The sequence below is a fragment of the Aptenodytes patagonicus genome, chromosome 1 (genome assembly GCF_965638725.1).
Source record: "Aptenodytes patagonicus chromosome 1, bAptPat1.pri.cur, whole genome shotgun sequence".
NCBI classification, from domain to species: domain Eukaryota; kingdom Metazoa; phylum Chordata; class Aves; order Sphenisciformes; family Spheniscidae; genus Aptenodytes; species Aptenodytes patagonicus.
Genome location: NC_134949.1, coordinates 121,903,906 through 121,929,505, shown reverse-complemented (window position 1 = coordinate 121,929,505; position 25,600 = coordinate 121,903,906). Strand labels below are relative to the sequence as shown.

The window sequence follows — 25,600 nt, the reverse complement described above, 5'->3', positions numbered from 1 at the left end:
AACTTGCAAGCTCTCCTTTGTAATATTTTCTTCTTAGGCTGCTTTTCTGGGCAGTTGCAGGGATTTTACTGCTGAAACTTCATCCTGCTGCTGGCACCGAATGCCCTCCCCATAGCGTTGCTGCTGCCCTATGGCACCCTCTTCAGTGATATTCCTGCCTGGAAATGAAGTAGATACCAGCTACAGCATTTCTGCTGCTTATTTTTTCAGTCTACACCTCCCACTAATGACCAGCCAAATCCAATTGCTTCTTACCATTGCTCATGTTACAGTAAAGCAGACCTGCTATTGAAACGAGCCTGGCTCACTGCACACTGTTTCTCTTTAATTGGCATACACTGTGTTTTCCCATAAAATTGTGATTTGCATGGGCTTGGGTCAGGTAAGTTAATGTTAATGTTCCCCATTAATTTTCTGGTTTCTATGCTGGATGCTTTTTCTGCAGAGGGTGTCGTTTCAGAAAGATTGAAATAATTTAGTGTCTGTTTCTCAGGTTTTTCCTTGTTTTCACTCTAACTTTCAGACCACTGTGAACAGCGAACATCTGGGAACGAGGTGAACCACTAATTGATAGCTTTCCCCAATTAGACTTGAAAAGTTTATACAAAAAGAATAAAATAGCAACCCAAACTCAGACTATAAACAATTCAGTCAAGGGAACAGCTCCTGAGTGAAGCTCGACCTCCCAGTCCGGAGCAAAAGCTGCTTTCCCTGCCCTACCGAGTTACTCCTGGTGCTGGTGCTCATGATATGGCTTTGCCACCATGTTTGAGGATACATTTAAACAGGCTTGCGTTATTAAGCACATTTTTTTTTCTCACCACATGTTCCCAGAGGCTGTGAAATGCTCCATATTGGGAAGCAGGCTCTTCTCCGGCACCCGTGGAAATCTTTTACTGCCCTCCTCCAGCCTGTGGCGGCTGGCAGGGAGGAAAATCAGGAGGGAATCGTGTCTGTTAAGTCATTTAAAGGCAAATATGCAAAGATAACAGAAAAATAAATTGCTAATCTTTAATACAAAGGATTTTTTTCCTCCAGGGTTGTAAAAGTAGATGAGGGAACTGGGAGTTGGTAAAAGTGAAGTATTTTGCAGTTTTGCTCCAAGGAAGGGATTAACCTCAGTTACAGACTGGTTTCTGCTGATCTGCTGCCACTTTGGTTGCTTCATCACCAGGAATGGACACCCCTGTTTTCAGCTGGGAACCCCAAAGCAGGACTATCAAATGGAAGACGTGCATGGATGAAGAGAACAAAACAACAGGGAAAGGACCAGTGGTGCCCAGTGGCAGGACCAGAGGCAATGGGCACAAACTGAAACACGGGAGGTTCCCGCTGAACGTCAGGAAACGCTTTTTCACTGTGAGGGTGGCCGAGCACTGGCACGGGTTGCCCAGAGAGGCTGTGGAGTCTCCATCCCTGGAGATACTCAAAAGCCATCTGGACACGGTCCCGGGCAACCGGCTCTGGGTGGCCCGGCTTGAGCAGGGGGGGTTGGACCAGATGCCCTCCAGAGGTCCCTTCCAACCCCAGCCATTCTGCGAGTCTGTGGCCACCCCTAGGACATGCTAATTCTACCTAGGCTTGAGCAAAGTTAAAGTCTGATGGAACGACTAACTCCCAGATTTTGTTATGATGTCAGCTTCAGGACTAAAACCCTATGGAGGCTTACAGATAAAGAACGAGGAAAGAAATTACACAAATTTTACTGAGTATAAACATTAACTGCCAGACAGATAACTTCCAAAAATAGATCCGCTGGAGATCAGCTGGCCTGTGGGCCCCAGGCTCTTCAGGAGGGAGTTTCACTGGGGCTCAGTGTTTTGGGGAGACAGCCGGAGAAGGGCCCTGCGCTGGGGAAGGGGCAGCCCCAGGGAGCCCCAGCCCTCAGCCCTGCTCGCCGTGCATTGGAGCCCAGCCCGCTCTCTGCAATCAAATGACGGCCTCTTCGGAGGGTCAGTAAGAGGAAGACGATCCATTTTTTTACTAGCATGGTCTGTCAGCAGGGGGAATTGTCGGGATGTAGATCAGTTCCCTTTCTTTCTGGCTGGGAAATGGGTAGCACCTGCCCCCATGAGTCAGGAGGAAGGAGCCAGCTCCTGACCAGAGCTGTCCCACACCTACCCACAGGGCTGGCAAAAGGAAAAACCTGCCTTCTTCAACGCTCAGGACAAAGGCATGGGTTTTTTCCGGACCAAAACCTATTCATCAATATCGTGCAATGGCACAGGCTATGATGACTTTCTGTTGGAAAGGGGGAGAGTCGAGTCCCAGAGGGCGTGCGGCCAGGCTCCCGGGCTGCGCCGAGTGTTTCATGCAGTTTCCCAGTGCCACGGGTGACCTAAGCCCTCCGTCCGTCTCTTCAGCCTCTCTTCCTTCCGCTGATACAACGCTGATCGCTGCTAAGATTTTTCCGGTTGAGCACGGGATTGCGCCTTAGTCATTTGAGCAAGCCCCCTTCCTCCCTTTAAAGTTTTCCCATGCTTAATTTGACTTTGTATCAGTAGGAAACGACAAGTCATGCCACTTTTTTTTCTTTCTAAGTGTTTCATACTACTTCACTCTACCTAGACACACAGTGTCTGAGCGGGAAAGCACAATGAACTCATGAAGTATTACCAATAGGAAGTGACATTTTTCCTACTTTTGTTCAGTGAATTCCCTATGGACCGCAGTTAAAATATTGGAGACATTTTATTTAAAGACCGGAAGGTTGTTTTCTCAACTTAGATACATTTTCTGATTTAATTTTCTGTCCAACTGAAACCGTATCTGACTAGTCTGAACAACTTTCAAGTGAAGATCGTGAACTTATAAGAAAAATCTTGAGAATTTAACCTTCAATCAAGTGCTGGCTCTAAACCATGCTTTAATATCAGAAAAACTTAACACAGCATTTCACTTAGGAAGTAAGAGTTCTTAGTATGTGTCAACTCCAAGAGTCTTTTATGAAAGCAGCCATTTTCGAGCTTGTGCTTCACAAATTTGCCAGCATGGGTAGCAGCAGAATTACATCTCGGGCAGGTATCTTCTGATGGTTGAACGGTGACCTTCTCCTTAACGAGAGGGCACTGAGGGTCTTGAACGCAGATTGATTTTTGCCTTTATGTCCATGCTTCAGCAGTGCTTTTCTTCCTAGGGCTAGCCTTATCTGGTGGCTATGTGCTTTAAAAACGAAGCTGGAGACTCCGAGAGGTATCGTGACATCTCTGCACACCGAAGTGTGCCTGACTTCAGGTGCCGTTACATTACCATCAAGAGGACTGTTACTAAGGAAACTAATTCTCAAACCCTGAAAGTTTTCACTGAAATACCGGGCGCTTCTTTGCAGCTTAGTTTCCAGACCTCCCAGCCCAGAGAGGGACCTTCTTTCACGTCTCTCTTCTAAGTAATTGCATCAGCTGGACTCAAGTGAGCAGAATTTAACCCCCTTGTAATCAGGATCACTGTTACCAGAAGAACGGGATTTATTAGGGAAAGGTTAGGTTAATGAAAGAGCAGAAAAGCTTCAAGAACCTGTGTTTAATTTTCTTTGTCCTGTTCACTCTATTAATACTACTCACATTTCTCATCAATAGAGCACATTCTCATGCAATTTATGAGCTGCAACACACTAACTGGTCACAAGCGCCATGGCCTAATGCAGGTGTTTCTCCATGTTATGCTGCTTGAATATTTTTGTCCTTTTTTAATATTCCTTAACCTGCATATGGCAATTGATCCCAAATTACAGTGAAAAGTAATGCATAACATATAACTTAAAACTATGAAAGCTTGTAAACGTGTTTTTCACAGAATGATTTATAGACAGTCAAGGGTTTGAAATTCTCCTTTTATTGCATATATTTCTTCTTACTTTACAAATAATTATATGCACTGATACAAATGTTCCTTCACAGAAGGTACATTTCTTTTTAAAAAAAAAAAGGGCTAGGGCATCATCCAAAATAAGCCATTTATTGTTCATTAATATAAAACATATTCATATTTCTAGGAGGTGTCATATCCACACCACTGTTCATCCAAATTTCTTGTATGATCTGCTCCCTGCGCTCTATCCTTTCGGCCAGTTCCGCCGCCTCTGTTGAATTATAACCTGAGTAAGAAGGCCTGTAAAGTCCCGCTATCTCATCCTGGACGTCCGAATCGGAGGAATCTTCCTCCTCCTCCTCCTCCTCATTTTCGCTGTTCTCGTACGCTCCGTCACTTTCTGGCACTAAGTGATCCTTCTTTCTGTGCCATTTCTGGAAGTAATTCGAGCACGACATGAGGATCACCAAAGTGCACAGCATGACGATTAATCCCACACCAACGCTGGACACAAACAGGAGACCAGCTCTTTCAAGGTGATCTGAAATCAGAAAGCCAGTGCTTAAACACTTTACAAGCTCTGCCAAAGCCTAGCTACAAAAATGTCAGCTGCCATTTCCGAAGCGCCCCGCATTATGTAGCCATAACGGTGGGGGGTGCTTGGGGGGATGGGGGCCGTGGGGAGGCTTCTTCTGTCATGCACCGAAACCACCCTGCACGTGCAGTCTGAACGCTGCCGTCTCTGCCTCTTCAAATTACTGTGCAAAAATCCCAGCCCCTTACTAACTTTATAAAATAACATTATCCCATCTTTTTATTAGCAGCTTACTAGCATTCTCAACCAGCTACCAGAAGCATACCCTTTTTTTTTTTCCAGCCATCCTGCCAAAACAGGCCTTACCCTCATGAAGAGGGGGCATGGGAAGAGCAACGCTGGGCTCCCCGGAGCCACGGCAGCATCTCCAGGCCGGGCTGGGTAGGGAGCATTTTTCTTCCTTGACATAGTCTGAGATCACTTCTCAGTATAGCAACAAGTGAGACAGATGTGGAAACGGCCTTTCTCGATGGTTGTAAAATCCAACCCTGGCTGCTTGGGGTGTCGCTGGGAGGTCTCAAGGGTGGTGGGGTCTGGGGGTTTGGGGAGAGCTGCTGGGGGCAGCTGTCTCGCCGTGCCGGCAGGCTGTGGCCGCCCTTCACGCTGGCGGGGGAGACCCTTGCAAAGGCTGTGGGATGATGCTCGGCAGCTGCGTGGTTCTTGCCATTTTCTAGAAGAGCAGCAATCTTAGCTCCAGAATCGCTTCTCAACACCAGCCTTTGCTCACTTCCAAAATTTGTGACTTCTCCTGGGGTGTTAGAGATCTGGTGATCACAAATCCACTTGCCCAAACAAAATTTGCCCTAGTGTTGCTAAGTCACAAAACCTGCCATGCCCCATACCAGAGATGGCTGGGTTTGGTGTTTGGTTTTTTTTAATGCCCCTCGATGATCCTTATATGCATGCAAACCAACATTTCCAAAAATGGATGTCTCCAGCGCTGCTCCCAGATCAGGACCAGGTTTTCAAAAATACTGAACAACCGACAGTCTCCACTGAAAATATTCATTAATAAAAATCTGGGCTGCAGTCTCTTTTAAAAGAGTTTGGATCCTTCAAGATGGAAAATATTCTATAAATATCAATTATGCTGCGATTGTCCCAGCCACAAGACTGTGATTATATTGTAATAATACTGTTGCTATAAACGTGGGATTACCAGTTGTGACCTTCTGAGGCGATCCTCCCTTTTCCCAAAACGCCACAATCTAATGAACCAAACAATCTCAGCCTCATTTTCCTACCTCTAATGTATGCAAATGTAGCCAAGAAGTGGCTAACGATACTTCCATCTTTCTTTGGCAGTCTCGATTCCTTTGGATCAAGGTCGACACCTGTGACACAAGGAGGGAAAGCAAATTCAATCATATCACAGATGATGAAGCTGCTAAGCTGATACTCACCCAATAACTTTTGAACTAACAAGTCTGTCTAAAACACAGGCAGGCCAGTGCTGTGCCGTAGGAAACTTGCAGAACATTAGACCAAACAATGTTTGGGAAATTAAAAAAAAATTGAAATAAAGTATAAATAACAAAGTATTGAAAATACTGAGTATCTAGAAAATGGCATAATTATTTAAAAGAATCTATTACCAAGTGAAACCCCTTGCCTATTCCCATTAAGCTTTCTGAAATAATTTATTTCCATTAAGCTTCACAGCTCTCAAACGGACTTCCCAGCCCAATCACTGCAGTACACTCCCGTCATTGATGACAGCGAATACGCATTAGCCACATCATTAATTTGATTTGAGTTCAAGAAGAACAGGTGTTGGCATAACTCTTAAAAGACTCTTCACCCTGAAACAACTGCAGTTTCACTTTTACTCTTCCCACGGTTCAATCGAAGTTAGAAGACAGCACACTGGTTAGGGGTAGGTCTGGACGGCTCACTCGTTTCGCAGCAGTCCTGTGGCAGCAGGACTGTGCTCGTGTGGGTCCCGTCCTGCTCCCAGCCCGTCACGCTGCCCTCCGAGGGGAAGAGCAGCTATTTCAGCAGGGTTTCCATTACCTCGTCCCACCTCCCTTAGACCGAGCTCTGCAGCGGGAGAACATCCTATTTCAATCAAAGACAAAGGAGAGCAGCAAACCGTATTTTTTTTGACAGTACGTACCATCGTTCTGTTTGACAGAAGACTTGCTATCGGTGACCAGGGGGTTGACAGCTGTGAGGATAAATTTAGGAACTGAAAAGATGAAAAGACAAATTGTGTACTGTTAGTTTTAGGAACCAGATCCCCAGTTAACTACCAACTGCTAACCCTGGGTTTATTAATCGGGTTTCCGATGGTGGTATTGAAGGGATCGGAGCAGGTGGCTCCACTGCTCAGAGATCGGAGTGGGCGGCTGCGTCCAGAGCCAGCAAGGGCAAGCGCCAGCCCTGACGGTGTGCAAGCCTGGCCTCGGTGCTGCAGCCAGCCTGAGCTTCCTCGGCGGCCCAGAGATGCTCCCTCACACCCGGAGGACAGGAGCGTTTGCAGAGGTGGTGCGTGGTGCAACCCCAGGCAGAGCTGTGCTGCTTATCCCCACCGTACCAGCCCGGCCGGGGCTGCTGCCACTGCGTTGCCTTGACTTTTACTAACCTAGTAATACTCTAACCCCGACAGCTGGCAAATGCGGGGCCCTGCATACGCGGGAGCCCCAGGACAAGGGCTGTGCCCAGCGACATGTCCTCCTCCCTCCACCACCACCCACAGATCTGGCGCACCAGGAGCCACGGCACCGGGATGCTGTGGCATGGGACGGTGGCAAAGAGCACGCTGCTCATGGGGTTAGCGCTGGGGGGGAGGAAAAGGAGGTGGGAAAGGGAATAAAGTAACTGGGAAGAAGACTTAAAGGAAGGTGGGGTGAGTAGGGAAGGGAGAAAAGGGCAAGTGCTGCAGGCAGAGTGAGCCCGAGGGATGGGATGCGCAGGTAGAGAGCCAGTAATTTTCACCTAAAGATCAGCGAAACACATTATCTGTCGATAATGAATGCTGTCGTCTCTCGCTAGTGGCTAGTTAAGGGCAGCTCTGGACCTGTGACTGGATTCACACACTGGGCCCTGTGCCCGCGTGGAGCTCCAGGAACGTCAATGCAGCTGCATACAGTGGGGGGACCTGCCCCCTTGTTTTCTGCCCCCTTTTTTTTCTACCCCACAAGGGGTGTGCCAACCAGTTGATAGGAGACAAAACTGGCCAACTGCTGGGCTGCAGCCAGATGCTAAACTGTGTCTAGATACTGTTTTTCGATGAAGATAATTCACTGTAATTCTCAGAGAAATGTTTGAAGTCTTGTGTGACATCCTCTGCACAGCCTCTGAGACAAATGGTTGCCGAGGAGGAAGGTGCTCAGGATGGGAAGAGATGCGCTGGGTGGGAGCGGGCTGCGTCCTTCTCATTTTGTTAGTTTTTTCCCTTGCTAAGTTTTCACACTCTTAAAATAATTAAAAGAGCTAAAAGCAGGTGCATCATGCAGATATTGAGAGTTCACATATTCTGTATTAGATGAATGGGCCCTTCAGATCCCCAGATCTTGGCACCTGTTCCCTGTACTATGTGAAAGCAGAGTGATTGATTTTCAGACTGATGTGAAAGGGTGGGGGGAAAGGAAGAAATTTCAAGTATGAAGCTCACCTCTATCCCACACAGAAACACTTGCCAATAAATAGTGTTAAGGAAAGTTAAATGGAACAGAGGAGACTGAGGTTTGGGGCTTAGCATAGTTTTCGTTTGAAAAACAACTAAAAATAGCACTTCTTTCTGAGCAGAACTTTTCTTTGTGTGTGGGCTCAAAGTCATAGCTGTTTTCTTTCCTGATGAAAGAATTTTGTTGGGACTCAGCTCCTGTTTGCAATAGAAGGCCAACAGAGATAGGGGAGAATGAGCTCATTTCTATTTTGGCTTGTACCTCATCGTAATCCTGAACTGTTTTCCAGCGGCAGAGTGTTTTTGTTGGTGCACGAGGCGGACAGTGAGCAGGTTGGTTTGTTTTCAGACTGCACTCTGAATTTGCAGGCCTGGCTGTTACGAACAATGTGCACGTGTTATGAACAACATCCTGGGAGGACGCACCATACTCAGCGCCTTTGTGTGACCTGAAGCTCCTGTCGCACGGCCTGGTGCCCAGGCGGGGGCTCCTTCACCCGTGCTGATATTCCTCCTGCTCCCCTCCCAGGGCTTTGCTTGCTACAGGACTGAATCCTTTCCCCATGTCTTCCCATTGGGTTTGAACAGCTGTTTAATATGCCATTCAAATATTTGTCGTAGGGGGATGCTTAATTCAAAATGGCATGGACAAAAAAAGCTCCCGACTGCTTGCATTGTCAATTTTCGTTATGGCTTTATTTCAGACACGAGGACTTTAACTAGGATAGGCTGCATCGGGTCGCTGAACAGAATAACTGGTACTAGCACGAGGAATTTTTATCAAGATAATCACATCTATACTACAGTTTGTGCCAGCGCTATGTTGTCAAGTAGGGTTGCAGCCAGTCACCTACCGCAAGCTGCCAAAGGCAGCCCACAGGCAGATTTTGAATGGCATCCAGGGAGTGCAGATACAACGCAGGGCATCGGGAGCTGTTTCCTGAGAGAGGCTCCTGAAGTCCAGCCTCAGCAAGAGCCTCGTGCAGAGACGAGATGATGCTGAGCAGGTCATCGGGGGCCCTGAGACTGTGAGAAACCAGCACCTCCTGGCTCCTGCTAAGTTTTCACTAGCAGGAATTAACTGCAAAAATAAAAATGCAGCCAGACACACTAGCCCTAAACGGTTGCTGACCACTGAGGTGGGGAGTATGATTTTTTCACATTCCTGACCATGGTGGAAATACTTTAAGTGTGGCACAGCCCTCAGAGAACGTGGTCTGCTCTGTTGTGCTCCTGTCACTTCAGGGGGAGGTCTATTTACCTTATCTTGGGAAGCATCAGGTTAGCAGGGATCTTCTAGTGAGGGGAAAGAATGTAAAATGTCATTCTGGAATACGCCCATGTTCACTAGATGATCTGTAAAATAATCAAACCTGCAAATCATTGGCTAATGCTTCAGATTGCACAGCTCAGTAGGATTTGGCAGAAGAAAAAGTCTTCAAAATGTGCCAGCAACACACAAGAACGCTATTTATTACCCACATGTTTTTGCAAAACCACTTCCACCAAATAACAGAATGCATAACCTCACTGCAAACAAACATACGCTGGTTTTCTAGTACACAGATATGCAAGAAAGAACAATCTGTTATAATTATCCTTACTCTAATTAAAGAGTATTCCATTAACTCGTTCATAAAGTTACTACAGCATGAAGGCAACTGCACAATAATATAACGTATTAGTGCAAAGGCAGATCTCCAGCTCTCTTCAAAAATATAAAGCTGAATTACTGCAACGCCTCTCACCTGACAACTAACTCACGGGGAGACTGAAAAAGAAAATGTCTCATGCCAGCAAGGAAGCAGCCGGGGCTCACTTTCCTCTGATCTTCAGGTGCACGGTGATCTGGTAATCAATCCTACACTGCTGTTCCCAAAAGCACGTCTCAGATAACCTGTGCCCTTTGACCACTGCTCACTGGAGATGCAGCGAAAGGGCTCTGTGATATGTCCCCGTGGAGCTACTGCTGTGACTCCCTACAGCCCAGGCTCTCTTGAAAAGAGCCAGCAAGGAGCAGGGCTGGCAGCTTTCCAAGCGGTGCACAGTAAGCAGTGGTAACTTGGTGAAAAAGCTTTTACGCGTCCTCTGGTTGAAGCAGAGGCCTGTGAGAGACAATCACCCCTGACCCTCACACTTCCACCCCACAGCTAGCCAGCAGCAGAAAGCAGAGCCTGAGGAAATCCGTTTGAGGTTTAAGAAATGCGCAGCCATTCCTAGAAATGTGCAATACCAAAATAAGGCACTACATTAAAGTTCTGCAACCACTTCTCTCTCACCTTTATTGATATTACACTTTGCTGTCCCACAGCCTTTGCTTTTGAGAAAAGAATTATAGGGAATTCTGCTTTCCCCTGATGTAAATGTATCAGTCTATGGTAAAGAATATGGAAAACTGTTTCCACTTGTCTGAGGATGAGCTGAAGTAGGCTTCAGTCCTGCAAGGGATGTATAACCTCAGACCTTTATTTGTAGTGAGGCTTTGCCCATGAGAAAGGAAATCCCTCTGCAAGGCTGAAGGCTGTAGGTGTGCTCATGTGAATCAAATTTCAGGACTGGCCTTGTACACAGTGCTTCAATTATGCTGGACTGCTTTACCTGCACTGATGGCAGGCAATGCCAGGTTATTTCTCCTAGCTCTGCTGCAGGTGAATTCTGCAGAACAGACTCTTGTTTTGATAGTATTTCTCAAAATATTAAAAAACATACTTTATATTTTATTGTCAATTGCATTTTTATAGGAAAAAACGCCTAATGGCCTGAGTTTACATCAGGTGCAGCTCTGCCCATGGGATTGTTCACATATTTGCTTGTTTTTGTATGGCTATGTCACAAACTTCCTATGTTAAAAGAAGGGGAGATTTAGGAAGCCTCTGTGTGTGTGTGTTTCTGCCTCCATACATGTGCACCATTTGGCACTGGTTTGCTTTGCAAGCAGAATGACAGCTTTAAAATGATCATGCATTTGCTCTTACCACATGCATAGCTGACGTTAAGGTATTTTGTCACTCCAGGTAGGCACGGACTTCCAAAATCCCGGCTAGTGACAATGATTTTGCATCTCTGTTTCCCATAACACCTTTTTGATAAAACTTCTAGCGCCGTGTAAGACAAACAGTCTGAAAGAAAAATACATGCCATAAATATACAACACTGGTGTTATCAGCAATGACAGCTGCTACACGCACGACTAGAGATACAAATCTGCTATTGATTTCAGGCATATGTTTGCCTAAGCAGGATTTCAGAATTAAATGTTCAGATTCATCAACGCAAGGAAGGCAGCTGCAATGAGAATGTGAACTTGCAGCAAGCTAACTACCTCATGCTGACTTCCAGGTGCATGCTTTGGTTGCGGTAAGATTCATGTCAACCTCCAAATGAGGTGCCCAGTATAAGACCTCTATGTTCCCTTCGCGATCACTTGGAAAAAATAAGCACATTCAAATAGCTCTCCATCTATTCCATTTCAAGATGAGTGTGCAAATAAAGGGAGATGCAATGCTGTTTGCAGGTCTTTCTCTTGGTCCCTGGGTTATTGAGATGATTTGACGGAATGCCTAATTTCAGTTCAAGTCAGGTGAGATCAATTTTTGCGTGTCACAACAGCTAGGGCTACAGTGAAGTTTGGTGCATTAAAGGTACCTTTTGATTTATTATGCCTGTCACTGGTAGGAGCCATTCTGCTGTGGTGAAAAGGTCAAAACGGGCTCAATATTTAACCAGGGAAACATTTGGCTTCTTCCTCCCATACCAAATTCCAGGCTGTTCTAGTAAGGCTGCCACCACAAGCCAAGTTTGCATGCCTAAAGCAACCTCAACGGCATCTGCACTGCGCTGCCTTCATGCCCTCATTACATGAGGTAACCCACATCATTTTCAAAGCAGCCTAAACTACCCCTGACTTTGTGCAGATGAAGAGAGTCCAGATTGCTGAACCTCTCCCTGTGGGCAAGAAGCATGTGCCGTGTGTGAAAACCTGCCTTGCTAACATCTATGCTTGGAGTTGGGATTTCTTTATTCAAGTCTTACGCCTTCTGCCACAATTTATAAAATAATAAAACTTGATTAGCAGGATTTTACACTGAAGCTGAAATTATTTGAGTGGGAAAGTGTGTGTCAGACAAACTTTAAAAGATCTGCTTTAAAAAAAGAAAGAATGTCTCTAGATGTGATTAAATCCCCGGTATCCACGTGTGCTAAACTCCAAGCCACAAAGCAAAAACACCCCTTAGTTTTGGTTTCTAAACAGAAACAAGAAGTCTGGAGTTAAGTAATACTTTTCTGAAGCTGTCTGCTTCCAGTCAGCATTACCTCATGCATTTTGTGACTTTCTGTGGATGACAGGTATTTCTCACTATAGTATTCCGAGGTAGGGACACTCTAGAGGTCTGAAAACATATTTTTCTGGGCATTAAACCAGTCCTTCTTCCTACAGCAAAACTCAGATAAGGATGGCACCTTGTCACCTTCCAACTGCTGAAGCTCATTTGTGCCTCTTCAGAGGAAGGAGAAATAGTGCTCACAAAGACGCTCCAAAGGTTCCCCAAATCAGTCTTGTTTGGAAAGAAAAGGCAGGTTTGAGACTGGAGTTCTTGACAAAGAAGATTCACCTTTAACATGTGAAAATGGGGCAGATTTGTGATTTTTAGAGTTAATCCCCTGACGCCAGCACTAAGTAAGTCATGTACTTGAGCGGAGCCAGCGGGAGATACTGGGCTGATTTGTTTAGCAAAGGGCTCGTGGGTTACCTTTGGAGATGGATTTTTAGGAGAGCAACTCTTTCTTTGTCTTTTCAGAGACCTAAAAACCTAATGCCCATGTGTCCTGGGAGGCTGCTGGGCAGGCAGGGAAGGCTGAACTAAAACATCGGATAGTTCTGATTAAGTAACTCATCCATTTTAGTCTCCCTCCCTGACAATTTTAGATGAGCAAGGATGTATTTGGGTGGACATTTTAGGCAGCCAAGTAGCTTATTTTGGCAAGTACGAAAACAACTGAAGAATATCAGGAGGAATTATCAGATGATTCATAAATGAATGGATTGGAAGCACAACAGCAATCTGGCAAACTGAATTATGTTTTCTACAGAATTTCCTGCCCTACGAGCTGCTCACAGTGTCTTAAAAAACAGGAGGCTGTTGTGCTGATGGTTTTCTACAAATTCAGTGATACAGTAAGTACATGTTTCATTTTGCCTTTGGTAGATGTTTGCTCATGTTTCTGTGGGAGTTAATAGCTCCTTATCGTCTATATTCATGTTGGATTTGGCTCTTCTACCTGAGGAGCCAGTTGCCATATGCCTGCAGGTTCTTGGCAGGCCAGTTTTTGGAGAACTTCCCAAGGCTTGCCTGGTGTCACAGGTGAGTAAATGCAAACCAAGGCTGGCTTGCTTTTGCAAGACAGCACAGAAGTTAACTGGAAAGACCTATAACAAAAACCCCCTCTTTAACAGCTTCCTGTGGTCTAACAAGACTTAGGCTTTTAGTGATTCAGTCAAAAAACGTTCAGTTTTTTTCTCTCTGGTTTACGTGCGTCCTTGCTATCTCCCCACTAGCTCTCCCGGCAGCTGAGCAATGAGTTCAGCTCGGAGGAATTCTGTGTACTCGGTACCAGGCCACTTTTTCAACGGCTGCATCTTTGTCTGTGCAATGTCCCACAAGCAGACATTACAGAAGTGTATCTGCACCGAAGTCAGAGGAATCAGTGTGTGCCAAAGGGACGTTCAAGCTAGTTTCAATCAAACTTGCTTGGGGTCTAATAGCAATCCAGCTGCAGCAAGGCAGAACTTGCGCTGGGAATAACTTATCTTCCTTCTGGTCAAACACCTTACTGCAGTGTCTGAACGAGGAGAGGATTCAGTCAGTGCTGCATTTTGAGTAAATGAGTGAATAGTCCCACTGAACGGTCCCGAAGAAATCACAAATCAGGAGATGAACATAAATATGCAATGTGTCTTCTTTCTGAATATCTAAGTAATGTTTGAGCTACACATATGTTTATGGGGCTTGCTAAACTGGTACCATACGTTTAAAATAAACTGCCTCTTGAAAGGCACGTTCCCGGCATGCTAGAAGGCTGGTGGCATCCATCAGCAGCGGTGGAAAAGGCAGCAATGTGTGGCTGGGAAAACACTCCATTCTTCACGCCTTTATCCCACAGTTGCCTGCTACACACCAAGACTGCCGGTGGATCTTTTGAAACAGACACTTACATAGATGGCATGGAGATACAGGTGTCAAGCAGAGGTTCTTAATTCAGTAATGAACTATCAAATCTGACTGCAGCTATTTAACAGTTAGAGTAGACAGCCTTGTTTCTGGAGGAAAGGCTCTTTCAGCTCCCTAATTAGCTTTGTTTAGGAAAGTTTTGGCATGCAAATGACATGCCATAAATCATGCAGGCTTTAATGAGAAGCAATTTGTCTTCTGGTTTCTTAAAGCTTCTCTCAATTCAGACAGTAAGAGCTTTCCCTCCCTTTCTTTCCACCCTGCCACACAAGACCTGCAGGTGATGGAGCAGCCAGAGCTGGCCTGAGCGTCTTGTGCCAAGCTCTGGCAACAGCGTCCTGTCACACCCTCTCCAAATGTTGCTAACTGCTGTCTTCTCTCACATCACTGCGCACAGGGCGAGCCTCAAGACACGGTGGGTAGGGGCTATCTCTCAAATGTAGATCCACATGACGTAAAACGTAACCTGCTGGTGAAGGACCAGGGCACCCAAAAAAGAAACCCCTCCACAATTTGTCACTCCAGTACTGGAGCCCAGCTGCTTCTTGCTTTCATCCCGAACTGCTGGCTTATGCTGCTTTATGCTTTCTGGGCTGTGCCTACCCGCAAAAGAATAAGGAGCTTGCTTTTAAAATCAACTGAAAGCAAAGATTTCACACTACCAAATCGGGATGGCTTGTGCTTTGTGGAGCCCAAGTATCAGCTCTGGGGATAAGAACTGACAAGGGGAAACTATGGAGTTCGGAGCAAGCTAAGGCTGCAGACTCCTAAAGAAAGTTACCATAATAATATGGTAATTTATGCAAGAGCATGGCACACAGGGTCCTGCCTATGCATCAGAAAAGGGCCATTTGAACCACTGATTCTAGCAAAAACACACAATGTGATCAACAGCACTTACGAAAAGTGTTGCTGATACCTTTATATTCCAGGTCCAAGTATTGTCAGCAAACAAGGCAGTATGATATGCTAAAAATACTACTTACTGCCGGCACTGGCCGCTCCTGAGAAGTGAATACAGCACCAAGGCTTTCTGAAAAGCTGCACCCTCTCTCCCCCTCTCGCTGTGGTGCCTGTTGTGAGGCCCTTGTAGCCTGCATGAGATTAGCCCATTGCTTGGTTTTATTTACAAGCGGCTCTGAGTTCAGAATTCAGTCTGTAGGTATTTCGCACAACCCCCCCTCCAGTCTTTCTCTCCTTCTTGCACATGCATATGCAGAGAGTGGAGGATCCATCTGCCAGCACGAACACCGAGGGCAAGAGACAAGTGGAGCTCCCCACTCGCTGGCGGCAGCAGGAACCAGACTCCCTCTGCTCAAATGCTCGTTGCTTTGTTTTGCACCATTTGGGTCTGCATGTACACAGGCAGGAGTTCCTTGGCTTATTTTAGACTCGAGTGCCAAGTGTACTTTTCCAAACAGTTCAAAAATCTAAGCTAGAAAAGACTATACACAAGAAAACCCCTGAATTGCTAGTAAAGAAAACATTAATGGATGAAGTGATGTGCGTCTGAGCGTGCTTCAAGCAACTTCAAACAGCCGGTCCATCTCGGCAGAAAGTTAACTGGACTCTAAAAATGGTGGCTGCTCTCTTCTTCCCTTCAAACAACCGCTTCCCATCCTGCCAATGCTTTGAACGCCTTTTCTTTTTGGGGAGCTTTGTCTTGACAAGATTTCTTGGGGCCAAGGGGTGCAATGGTTCCTACTGGCACCTTTTGGGGCCCAAAACACCTACTAAGCTTCCCAGCTTGCTCAGGCTGACATGGACAAGGAACGTTTCATATCTGATGCCTGCACATAGAGAGTTGACTTAAGGATTTCTGTGGTGGAAGCAAAATTGAACAATTTTATCCTTACTTTTGCACCCATAAAATTCAGTTGACTTGTCTTCCACAACCAAAGTGGCAAGGCACTAGCGGCAGAAGCTGCAAAGGGAGATGTCAACCTACCCCACATCCTTGAGCCCTGGTCCTGCTACGGAACAGTGCCTCTGCACCTACCCTGCTCACACCATCCCTCTGCCTTCACAGCTGGAGCACATTTGCTCTTTCATGGTGTCCCTGTAAGAGGTCCTATGCTGCATTAGTAAAATAACTGCTCTGCAGCCTCAAGTTTCTTCCGTTCAGGAGCCTGCCACTTGCATGTCTGCCCATGGGGCTTGTGTTTGAAATCAGCCCCATAGTTAGCTAGTAAATATATGCTAAGCAGATGATGCTCAGGAATAGAAGGGCATACCCAGGCCTTGAACCAGTGATGCTTGCAGTTTAGAAAGGACTTAGTCACCTTCTCTGTAGCAGCTCTGAGCTACAAGCTCTTGCTTCTTCCCCCAGCAGAGGACTGGGCTCAGTGTTTCTGTTCATTTCTGTTAATTCTGTTTCTAAGTGCTCCTTGAAATGTCTGTGCTTCAATACCCGGCATTTCCTAAATTTTGGCCAACTTACATGGTTTGCACTTCATGGCACCTAGAAGTCTATAGATAGCATGAACCTAATAAGTTCAGTGTGCAAGCATTTCCAGATCTGCCTATAGCTGTTTGTACCTTTACTTCATTTACATCTGCTCTCAAGAGACTTATACAAAGGCCTGGCTCACGCTAGGAGGAATATACATCTCTTAGTAAGAGAAAGAAACCAAAAGCTTTTCAATCACTGTTAGTGAATAAGAGATGTAGGTCCTTTGAATTGTCCACAGCACTGATACCAAAAAATAAAAAGAAAAAAGAAAAAAAAGGAATCGCAGTATCACAAAATACTGTTACATAACAAAATCATGACGCCTTGCTGGGCTGGAAGGAACAGGATTTTGAAAATCTCTCTTTCTTGCCTTGCTAACACCCCTTCTTCTTAGCTGAATGCCATTTCACTGGGAAGAGGGGATTAGGACAAAACCCAGCCTGAGGGTATGGCATGCCATGGTGCAAGCTGTGACGAGAGTGCCTGAATTCTCCACCTCCCCTCTCAACCTCCCAAAAGTGGGAACAGGTAAAAGAGAGGGCTGTGCTGGAAAGGACCCTACCTTCCAGCAATGAAGATATGCAATTCAGGGCTCTGCTGGTCAATTAGGGCTCAAGGGAATGCACATCTGACCAGCCAATGCACATCCAGGTGCAATTTCTGGGAAGGACATTTTAGTCTTCCAGCTTGCAAGTTGCAGCTAGAGGCAACCCACTACCAAGCCTTCCTTCAAGAACTTTTCATGTTTAAACAAGAGTAGTTTATGATTTGAGAAGTGTTTGTTGACCTGAATCTTCCTTGTACTCTCTATGGTAACCTGTTCTGGCACAACTCTTTAACTTCTTTCGGCCAATAAATTTTGTCTTTCCTCATGCACATGTTAGTACAAATATAAAAGAGGTAGTATGTCAGAAAAGGCAACAACTCACACAGGAACAAACTGCTACGGTTTCCTGCTTTGGTGCTGGGCACAATAGATTCCTCTAAGCAGAACCATCTGCTACAAAACTGCACCCAAAAAAGTTTCAGTTTTCTTGTGAAGTTTTTGATAATCTTAGTAAAACAGGGAAGTTACTTTCTGTAAATTCTGTACAGTCTTAACCGTGCCAGTCGTTTGAACACCTGCAGAAGCAGGACACTGCTTGAAGTTTTTTATTTTCCTGCAATGATCCAGAGATCTTGTAATGGAAATAATTCCCTGTGCTTCAATGAACTCCGCTACCTATGGCAGGAGCTAGCTTTGCAGAAGAAACTTTTCCTGAAGGCAAAATATCCTGAAATGCCTGGAGACAAGATTTTACGCACTGTTCTTTGAAGTGGGAAACGGAAGGAATGCATGGCCCTGATGACAAGTCAGAGAGCAAGACCAGAGACGTGTAAAAATACCGTATTTCAGTTTGATGGTGAAAGTGATAAAAAACAGGAAAAATGTTTTATAGTGATCTTATTTTCATATTTACATTTCACATTCTTTGACAAATCCTCCCTCTCCCCCAAACTGCATCGAGCAAGATGAGTTGTTCTAAGCATAGCTTTTTGTTTCTGGTCATTTTTAACAAAGGCAAGAGACGTTTTGAAATGAAAGGTGCAAGTTACACATATAATTAGGTATAAGTCTTGGGACTGAAGTAGGGCTGTCTTATCAGCTATGGTACACGTTAAAAGAGTTTCTTGTACTCAATAGTTCAAATCTTTACCCAGATTCAAATCTTCTCTTTATCTGAATCAGAACGGGGACTTGAATGTATGTTTCCCATAACCCATCGTGTGTGGGCTTTTCAGTTCACTTTGCCTCGTGCTAAAGCTGTTCCATTGCCTAGGGTAAGCAAGACTTAACCAGACCAGAGGACAACTCTACTGTAAAGGCTTTATCTAGCAGGGATGACACCATGATGCCATTGCTCTTCTTCCTCCTCTGTACTGAAAATGGCACCTAATTTACATTATTAAACTGTTTCAGAAAACTAGTTCCAAGAGGAGGCAGTCATGCTAAATGTTGAGCTGAGGCTCAGGATCCTATAAGTGCTCCGAGGCCACGCAGATATCACCAATACCAGAGAAATATACTCTATTTCCTATATGGAGAACAGCCTTTGTGCTAAAGAAATTTTGTTTTCCTGTGTTCCCTTTGAAGCAAAGCTCCGAAAATCTGTCAGCTGATTTGATAGACTGTTCAGAGAAAAGCGATAGTTCAGAATACATCTGTCTCAGTCCAAAGCTGCTGTTTGTCATTAATTGCTTATCAGCTACATTACATGTAACATGAGGTCACCAAATCTAGAGAAGTATCTAATTAATTCAATACCCTGTACTCCTAGCAGGTCCATATCAAGTATGGATAGATGCAAACCTCTTGAGCTCAGCAGAGACTTCCTATACTTGTCGTTAGGACCTACAAATGACTTCTCTTCTGCATAGTACTAAAAAAAGGCCTCACAGTTTCCCTGTGATGCAGTGAAAGCAATGTAAAGGCTCAAGCACTGCCTTTAGGCTGAGATGCACAAACATGACTAGAAACAACAATGGATGTGTGTTGGAGCAGATTTAGCTTTTGGTGCAAACGTATATATACAAGTACGTGGGCTCTGATTCAGGAATGAAGAGCAGCTGAAGTAAGTTTTCTAAATTGTCTCAAATTGTTAAAATCACGTTGACATTTAAATTACCGTTGCTTTCCCTGACAGAAAGGTACACAGACCTTAAAAAAAAGTCTAATCATGCACCCACTCACATCTGCATGTGCTTAAATAACCACATAAATAAGATTTAAGCTCGGGATGGATAGATCTGGAGTCAATTGGATTTGGCTCCTAAGTGCTAAGTCTTTTGTGATAACTGAATGTGTACTCCCAAGCCACATAGGTGCTTTTGAAAATTATACTCAACTGCAGAGGGTTACTGGTACCATGCAGGAAGAGGCCAAGCACTTTCATAAGTAATGGAAAATCTATACAAGGATCTACCTTCTATAGATCTACCTTGTGTTTGTCTCAGGTTTTATGCTCTCTCCTATGACCACAGTTTTAGGTTGCTTTATAGAAGACAAAACCAGCAACAGCCAGGGTGTTCCTCAAGAGGTGCTCGTATGCAGGGGGCCACAGCAGAGAGTTTGTTGCTGTTGCAAATTCTTTCTCTATTTATACTGGGAAACTTTATCCAGTAAGAAGGGTTTGCAGTATTCTGATCTGTGAACTGTAAGTGCTGACATTAGAGGCAAGTCAATGATTTTCAGAGGTGAATGAAGTGCAAGAAATAAGTATGATGGCAGCCTTTCTCGATCAGCTGAGCTATCTCTGCTCTGCTTTGCGTCATACACTAACGCCACCATCATGAAGGATGTATGGGTCTGTCAGAAACCTGCTAAAATGTTTCCTCCACAGAACAGATAGGCAGAGCTAAAGTCTGTGTGAAGGACCACACAAGATAGCCAGTCTGAAAGACAGACCTGGCAATTTTAAATAGATTGTCTAAGAACAGATTACAATTTGCAGCCAATACATTTTTAATAATATCTATGCAACTAAATAGAAACATTGGCTTCCAGACAAATGGCTTTTAAGACTAATTATTGATCTCTTCTTGATGTTCAGAGATGCTTCATTAACCATACACCAGCTGAGACTATAGAGTGAAGTCAATGACTGGTTATCGATGTAGACCATACAACTACTTATGATGTTTTGGGTTCTTTTACCTATTCAGAAGGGAATGGTCCAAAGTAATACTAATATTATAGCAACATTAACATATTGTTTATATATTAATTACTAATATAGTGACAATAATATATTAATATATGTATCAGGATGCACCTGCACTAGTAAATCAGCAGTGAGAGGGCATGTTTCTGGCACTGCAACGCAGTGCTCCATTCTGATAAGTATGGTCCCTGCACCCGTGTCCTGGTTTCGGCTGGGACAGAGTTAATTTCCTTCCTAGTAGCTGGTACAGTGCTGTGTTTTGGATTTAGGATGAGAATAATGTTGATAACACACCGATGTTTTAGCTGTTGCTAAGTAGTGCTTACACTAAGTCAAGGCCTTTTCAGCTTCCCATGCTCTACCGACTGAGAAGGCTGGAGGTGCACCAGAAGCTGGGAGGGGGCACAGCCAGGACAGCTGACCCAAACTGGCCCAAGGGACATTCCATACCATGTGACGTCATGCTCAGTACATAAACTGGGGGAAGCTGGCCGGGGGGCAGTGACCGCTGCTCGGGGACTGGCTGGGCATCGGTCGATGGGTGGTGAGCAATTGCATTGTGCATCACTTGCTTTCTATATTATTATTATTATTATTATTATTATTATTATTATTATTATTATTATTATTTTATTTCATTTCAATTATTAAACCGTTTTTATCTCAACCCACAAGTTTTCTCACTTTTACTCTTCCGATTCTCTCCCCCATCCCACCAGGGGGGAAGTGAGCGAGCAGCTGTGTGGTGCTGTTGCCGACTGAGGTTAAACCACAACAACCCATCTGGTCCGGGCCAACAGCACCCTCTCAACAACTCCCCATCACAGCTGAGGAGCTAGCGCTGCTTGGGAGCAGCCCCTAGAAGCAGTCTGCATGCAGTCATCCTGCTTTGGAGGGTAAGAGTTTAGTACTACATACATAGGACATTCCTGCTTGCTGGACTTGGTGCCAGAGAGAAGTCCCAGGCACATTTAGTTTTCTAGTATACTACCACAGCCTTGGAGTCTGGTCATACAACAGCATCTAAAGCAACAGACCCTGACCTATGGACCCTATCCTTACAGTCTGCATTTAAGGCAAAGAAGAGCTGGCAGAAACAGAGACCAAAGAAGAAGGTAACAGTAAGACAAGGAGTCGTGACGCTCGGGTTGCCTACTCATTGTCAGAAGTTGGAGGAAGGAGAGAGGCAAACAGCTGATATTTAGTGTATGTATGTCACCTAAGTTCAAGATAGCCAACAGAACTAGAGTTTTTCATGTTAATCATACTAAGGACCGATTAACTATATGAAAGTGTATTACTTTGCTGCATTTCTTACACTATGTTTCTCCCTCATACTGGGCAATTTGTTTGAGTTTCAGAAATACCTCTCTCATGTTTTAACCACTGGCACTTCCAAAATGCCATTGCTCTTGCACCTGAAGTTTTCTCCCCGTCTCTGTGCACCCGCTTGGAGGAGGTCTATCAACAATGTAAAAACATACCAAAGGGGGGGACACGCTCCACTTCTGTCGAGCAGACGTTCTCCTCGTGTGCCCATCTGCCATAGGTGGCAGAGTAGATGATAAGGAACTTGGACTCCTGACAGTGGAGTTTCAGTTCCTGGTTTTCACATGCTGATTTGGTTTTGTATTCAGCTAAAATAGAAGCAAATAACAGTATGGTAGCATGAGGCAATTTACTCGGCTGGACTGTTAACAGCAAATAGCAGCATGACGGAAAACAGCTTTTCTGCAAGTTCTGTTGCGAGTGATATGTGGCACTATTACAACCAGAGACAAAGCCAATAGTAAAGCGGAGTGTTTCCTCCAACTGAATTGCTCCCATATGACTATCTAAAGCCTCCGGCTCCTTTTTGAAAGGAGCTGTTAAAAGTTAACTTTTGCCAATCTCCTCTCCCAGTGGAACAGCCTCCCCCCTTCCCACCCGATTTCCTGGCTCGCTTTCCACCACAGCTCAGCAGGAGAAGCCTCATCCTTTCCTTTTGTCTCTCCCCGGGACAATGGTGCATTCTACGCCTACTTCAGATGCCCGCCTGAGTGCTGAGAGCCTCCGACCACTCATCAATCATGGGGATGGCTGGCATCACCCCGTGCCACCGCGTACAGCACTGAGCGAGCCCTGAAGAATGGGAGGCACAAAGGCACGGGGACGGGCTACGCATCCTGAGCCAGGCAGTGCTCTCAGCTGTGTTTGCATGGCTCTACCAAGGTCAGTGGGTTTCCCTGGGCGTGAACTATCCAGCAAGGGCTCATTTGAAAGTTTTTCCTGACAAAGCCACGTGAATCAGGAGCCTGAGAAAAATACACCCCCTCCCTTTCTCAGCTGGCGCAGGCACACTGGCAGCGCTCTCAGCACAGAGGTGGGGAAGCCAGTGAGATCGTCTTCCAGACAGCATGGTTCATCCCTCCTAGGGAACTGGTTAAAATCTGCCATCTGGCCAAGGAGGTCTCTTGCTGGCCCAAGCAGCCGCTCTGCTTGCAGCATTTTACTGCTCAAGTCTTCCTGGTCTAGGTATGGTGGCAAACCTTTTTACTGCAGATAAGGCCAGGGAAAAGAATTTATTCTGCTCCATTTTTCAGTCCTTCAAAAATGTGAAAACAGGAAAAGGAGGTTCCTGAGCTGAGCAGGAGAAAAGGGAAACCTTATTGTTACTGAGTGGTATCCCTGTGAGTGGAGTGTGGGTGTTGGTGCTAGGGGAACTAGAGAGAGAAAAACCTCCTATCTATTCAATAAAGAAAACATTATTGTTTCATTTAGAATAGAACAGATAAAAAAATGGGTTAATGTTCTTGGTACTAGTCCAGTTTCTTCCATTCGAGCTCATCAGCAGTCACAACTTTAAGTCTAAAAAGAGCGATTTTAATAAATACTTGACCTGCTGCAGATTGTTACTTCTGCAGAAGCACCTGCCATACCGTACACCCATGAGGATCATGCCAAGAAAATAGAGGCTCTGACCCAAGGGCTGACAGCCTAAAGCAGGGCTCTGTGTCTATACGGCTGCGCTCCGTGGTTGCTGGAGAGGCTATGGAAGTACAAACAACAGAAAAAAAACCCGCAAGTGGTATAAGACAAAGGTAAGAATACAACAGAGACCTCTGCAGAGAGAAAGCAACAGAGGAAAATACAGTATTTCTAAATAGATGAAAAGCTAAGGGATTCAGGCAATTGCTTAAGTGCCGACTTGAAGGCAAGGAGACTGTAAAATAAAGTTATACTCAAGTGATTTCCTGAGTAAGGATGTTTTCCACAGCCAAGCCTAACAATATTGGTATCTTACCTACAAATAAAAATTTCCTGTCACCTGAAATCATGTAATTTGCACTGAACTGGACTATTCCTCAGTTCTGAAGGCAGCACTTGCTGTTAAATACACTTTTCACCAGCTTTTGTAAAATCCCAATTCCAGAGAATATTATATATTCAAAGTAGCTCATTTCCAGTGGGAAAAATATTAAGCACCTTATAAAAGTAACAAACAGGATCCCAATCCAATTTTGATCAGTAAAAAGAGATTTCGAATGACATAGAGACAACTATGATATTCAAATCCATCTACTATTAATAATGGAGTAATCGTAATATGTAAAAGAAAAAATCTTTAAACTATAATAAAACAGATCATAAAAATGTTAAATTTCAGAGTTTTTTTTTCCCCTGATGATTGGCCCAGTAAATCTCCCTGGGAGTTCTTGTGTCAGTGCTTTACCAAAGGTAGCACCTGCCTACTCCATTCCCATATCTCTGTTCTGACTTCAATACTCTGCATAAATTGGCCCTTCAGTTTGCTTGCCACCCCTGTTCCTATTCCACCAATGATGTCTATCTTAATGCTCTGATTAAAGAAAATCTCTTTTGTGCTTTCTCCTTTAGTCATGGGATGGTATTTCTGAGCTGGCTGGTGAACCTACCCATAAATCATCATTCAACTATTTTCTTTGGGACCCATTTCAGCCACACTGGGGATTAGCTGCCAAAAAAAGCTGAGCCCCCTGGGCTACTGAGGCTTGTTCTTATATACAATAGCAACAAGAAAAACAATTAAACAATAAATGAAATCTCATGATGATTGTCTTAATCTTTCTTACACTTTTCTCATGTTTACAAAGTGCATTCTCTTTGAGGCAGGATTTGTCCCTTTATATATCAACATCAGTTACCTGCACAGAATACAGGTGATTCTACAATGAAATTCTGTAATAAAGTTAGCCACGCATGTGTATCCTCCAGCCATTTTTCTATAAATGGGAGGTAGTAATAGACGATCTTTGAAAGTTTTGGTCCTACCTCCTTAAGCATTTTTGCATATTCCTTATTATGATATCTTCTTCATCATTTGGATCCTCAGCCCAAGCATCTGTTTTTGCTGTTCAGCTCTATCTTTCTAATACGACGTTATCATTGCCATCTCTTTAAAAATAATTTCCAAAACATTCTTCCTTTCTAGCCTGATGTCTGACATCTGATTCTGCCAAACTACACTGGTCATTAAATTGGCAGCAAGCACACTGAAGTTGTAAACACAATGGAGAGCTAAGGTAAAGCAGAAAAAAACAATTTGCTATTAATCTAAGAGTCTCAAAACTTCACATAGATTTATGCAAAGCCTTGTGCAGTGGCATTTTAACCAAAACAAACAAGGAAACACACACAAAAACACATTTGCCTGATGTGATTTACTTACTAGGTTTGCATTTAAAGGAGACAAGGAGGAATTTAGTGGTCCCTGGACACAGATCAGGTCCAAAAACCCGACTATTGACAAGGAGTTGGCAGGATCTCAGGTTTTGGCATTCATCCAGTACTTTCTAGAACAACGGGCAAAAAGGATAGGCTTGAAAACATGGTATGAAGCTATACAGCAATGAGAACACTTAGTTGTACTTTGTTCTATACAGGAGAGAAATCATTCCTTCACAACTTTTTGGCTATAAACACGTAAGAAACATCTGTATCACTGGATATAAGCCCCATCTCTGCTGGACTTTGAGTCATGGCCAAGTTTATGGGAACACATTCATCACAGCAATGCCCATGGCAACTTCGGACGTTACCAATTCGCTGCTGTTTGTCACTTTTCCCTCTGCCCCCAGCCAGTTGGACAGATCTCGCTGTGTGCCACCACAGCCTCAGTGGTGCTTGGGACTCTGTGCAGAGCCCAGAGCAAGTGGGAACACGCTCAGC

The 25,600-nt window shown here is 44.6% G+C and overlaps 1 protein-coding gene across 4 annotated transcripts in view; it reads right to left on the bottom strand.

Moving 5' to 3' along the window:
- Window positions 1-3,816: 3,816 nt before the first annotated feature.
- The window catches only part of EVA1C (eva-1 homolog C), a 40,545-nt gene continuing 18,761 nt past the window's right edge, over window positions 3,817-25,600 (bottom strand). For 2 of the 4 annotated variants that reach the window (XM_076352986.1, XM_076352993.1), the window contains exons 3-8: window positions 25,101-25,224; window positions 21,898-22,050; window positions 11,006-11,149; window positions 6,519-6,590; window positions 5,647-5,736; window positions 3,817-4,348 (exon numbers count right to left, since the gene is read on the bottom strand). In XM_076352986.1, coding sequence (XP_076209101.1) covers window positions 3,954-4,348; window positions 5,647-5,736; window positions 6,519-6,590; window positions 11,006-11,149; window positions 21,898-22,050; window positions 25,101-25,224 — 978 coding nt within the window. In that variant the 3' untranslated portion in view covers window positions 3,817-3,953. The remainder of the gene's footprint in view (window positions 4,349-5,646; window positions 5,737-6,518; window positions 6,591-11,005; window positions 11,150-21,897; window positions 22,051-25,100; window positions 25,225-25,600) is intronic. The other 2 variants (XM_076353002.1, XM_076353011.1) reach the window with 2 other exon arrangements.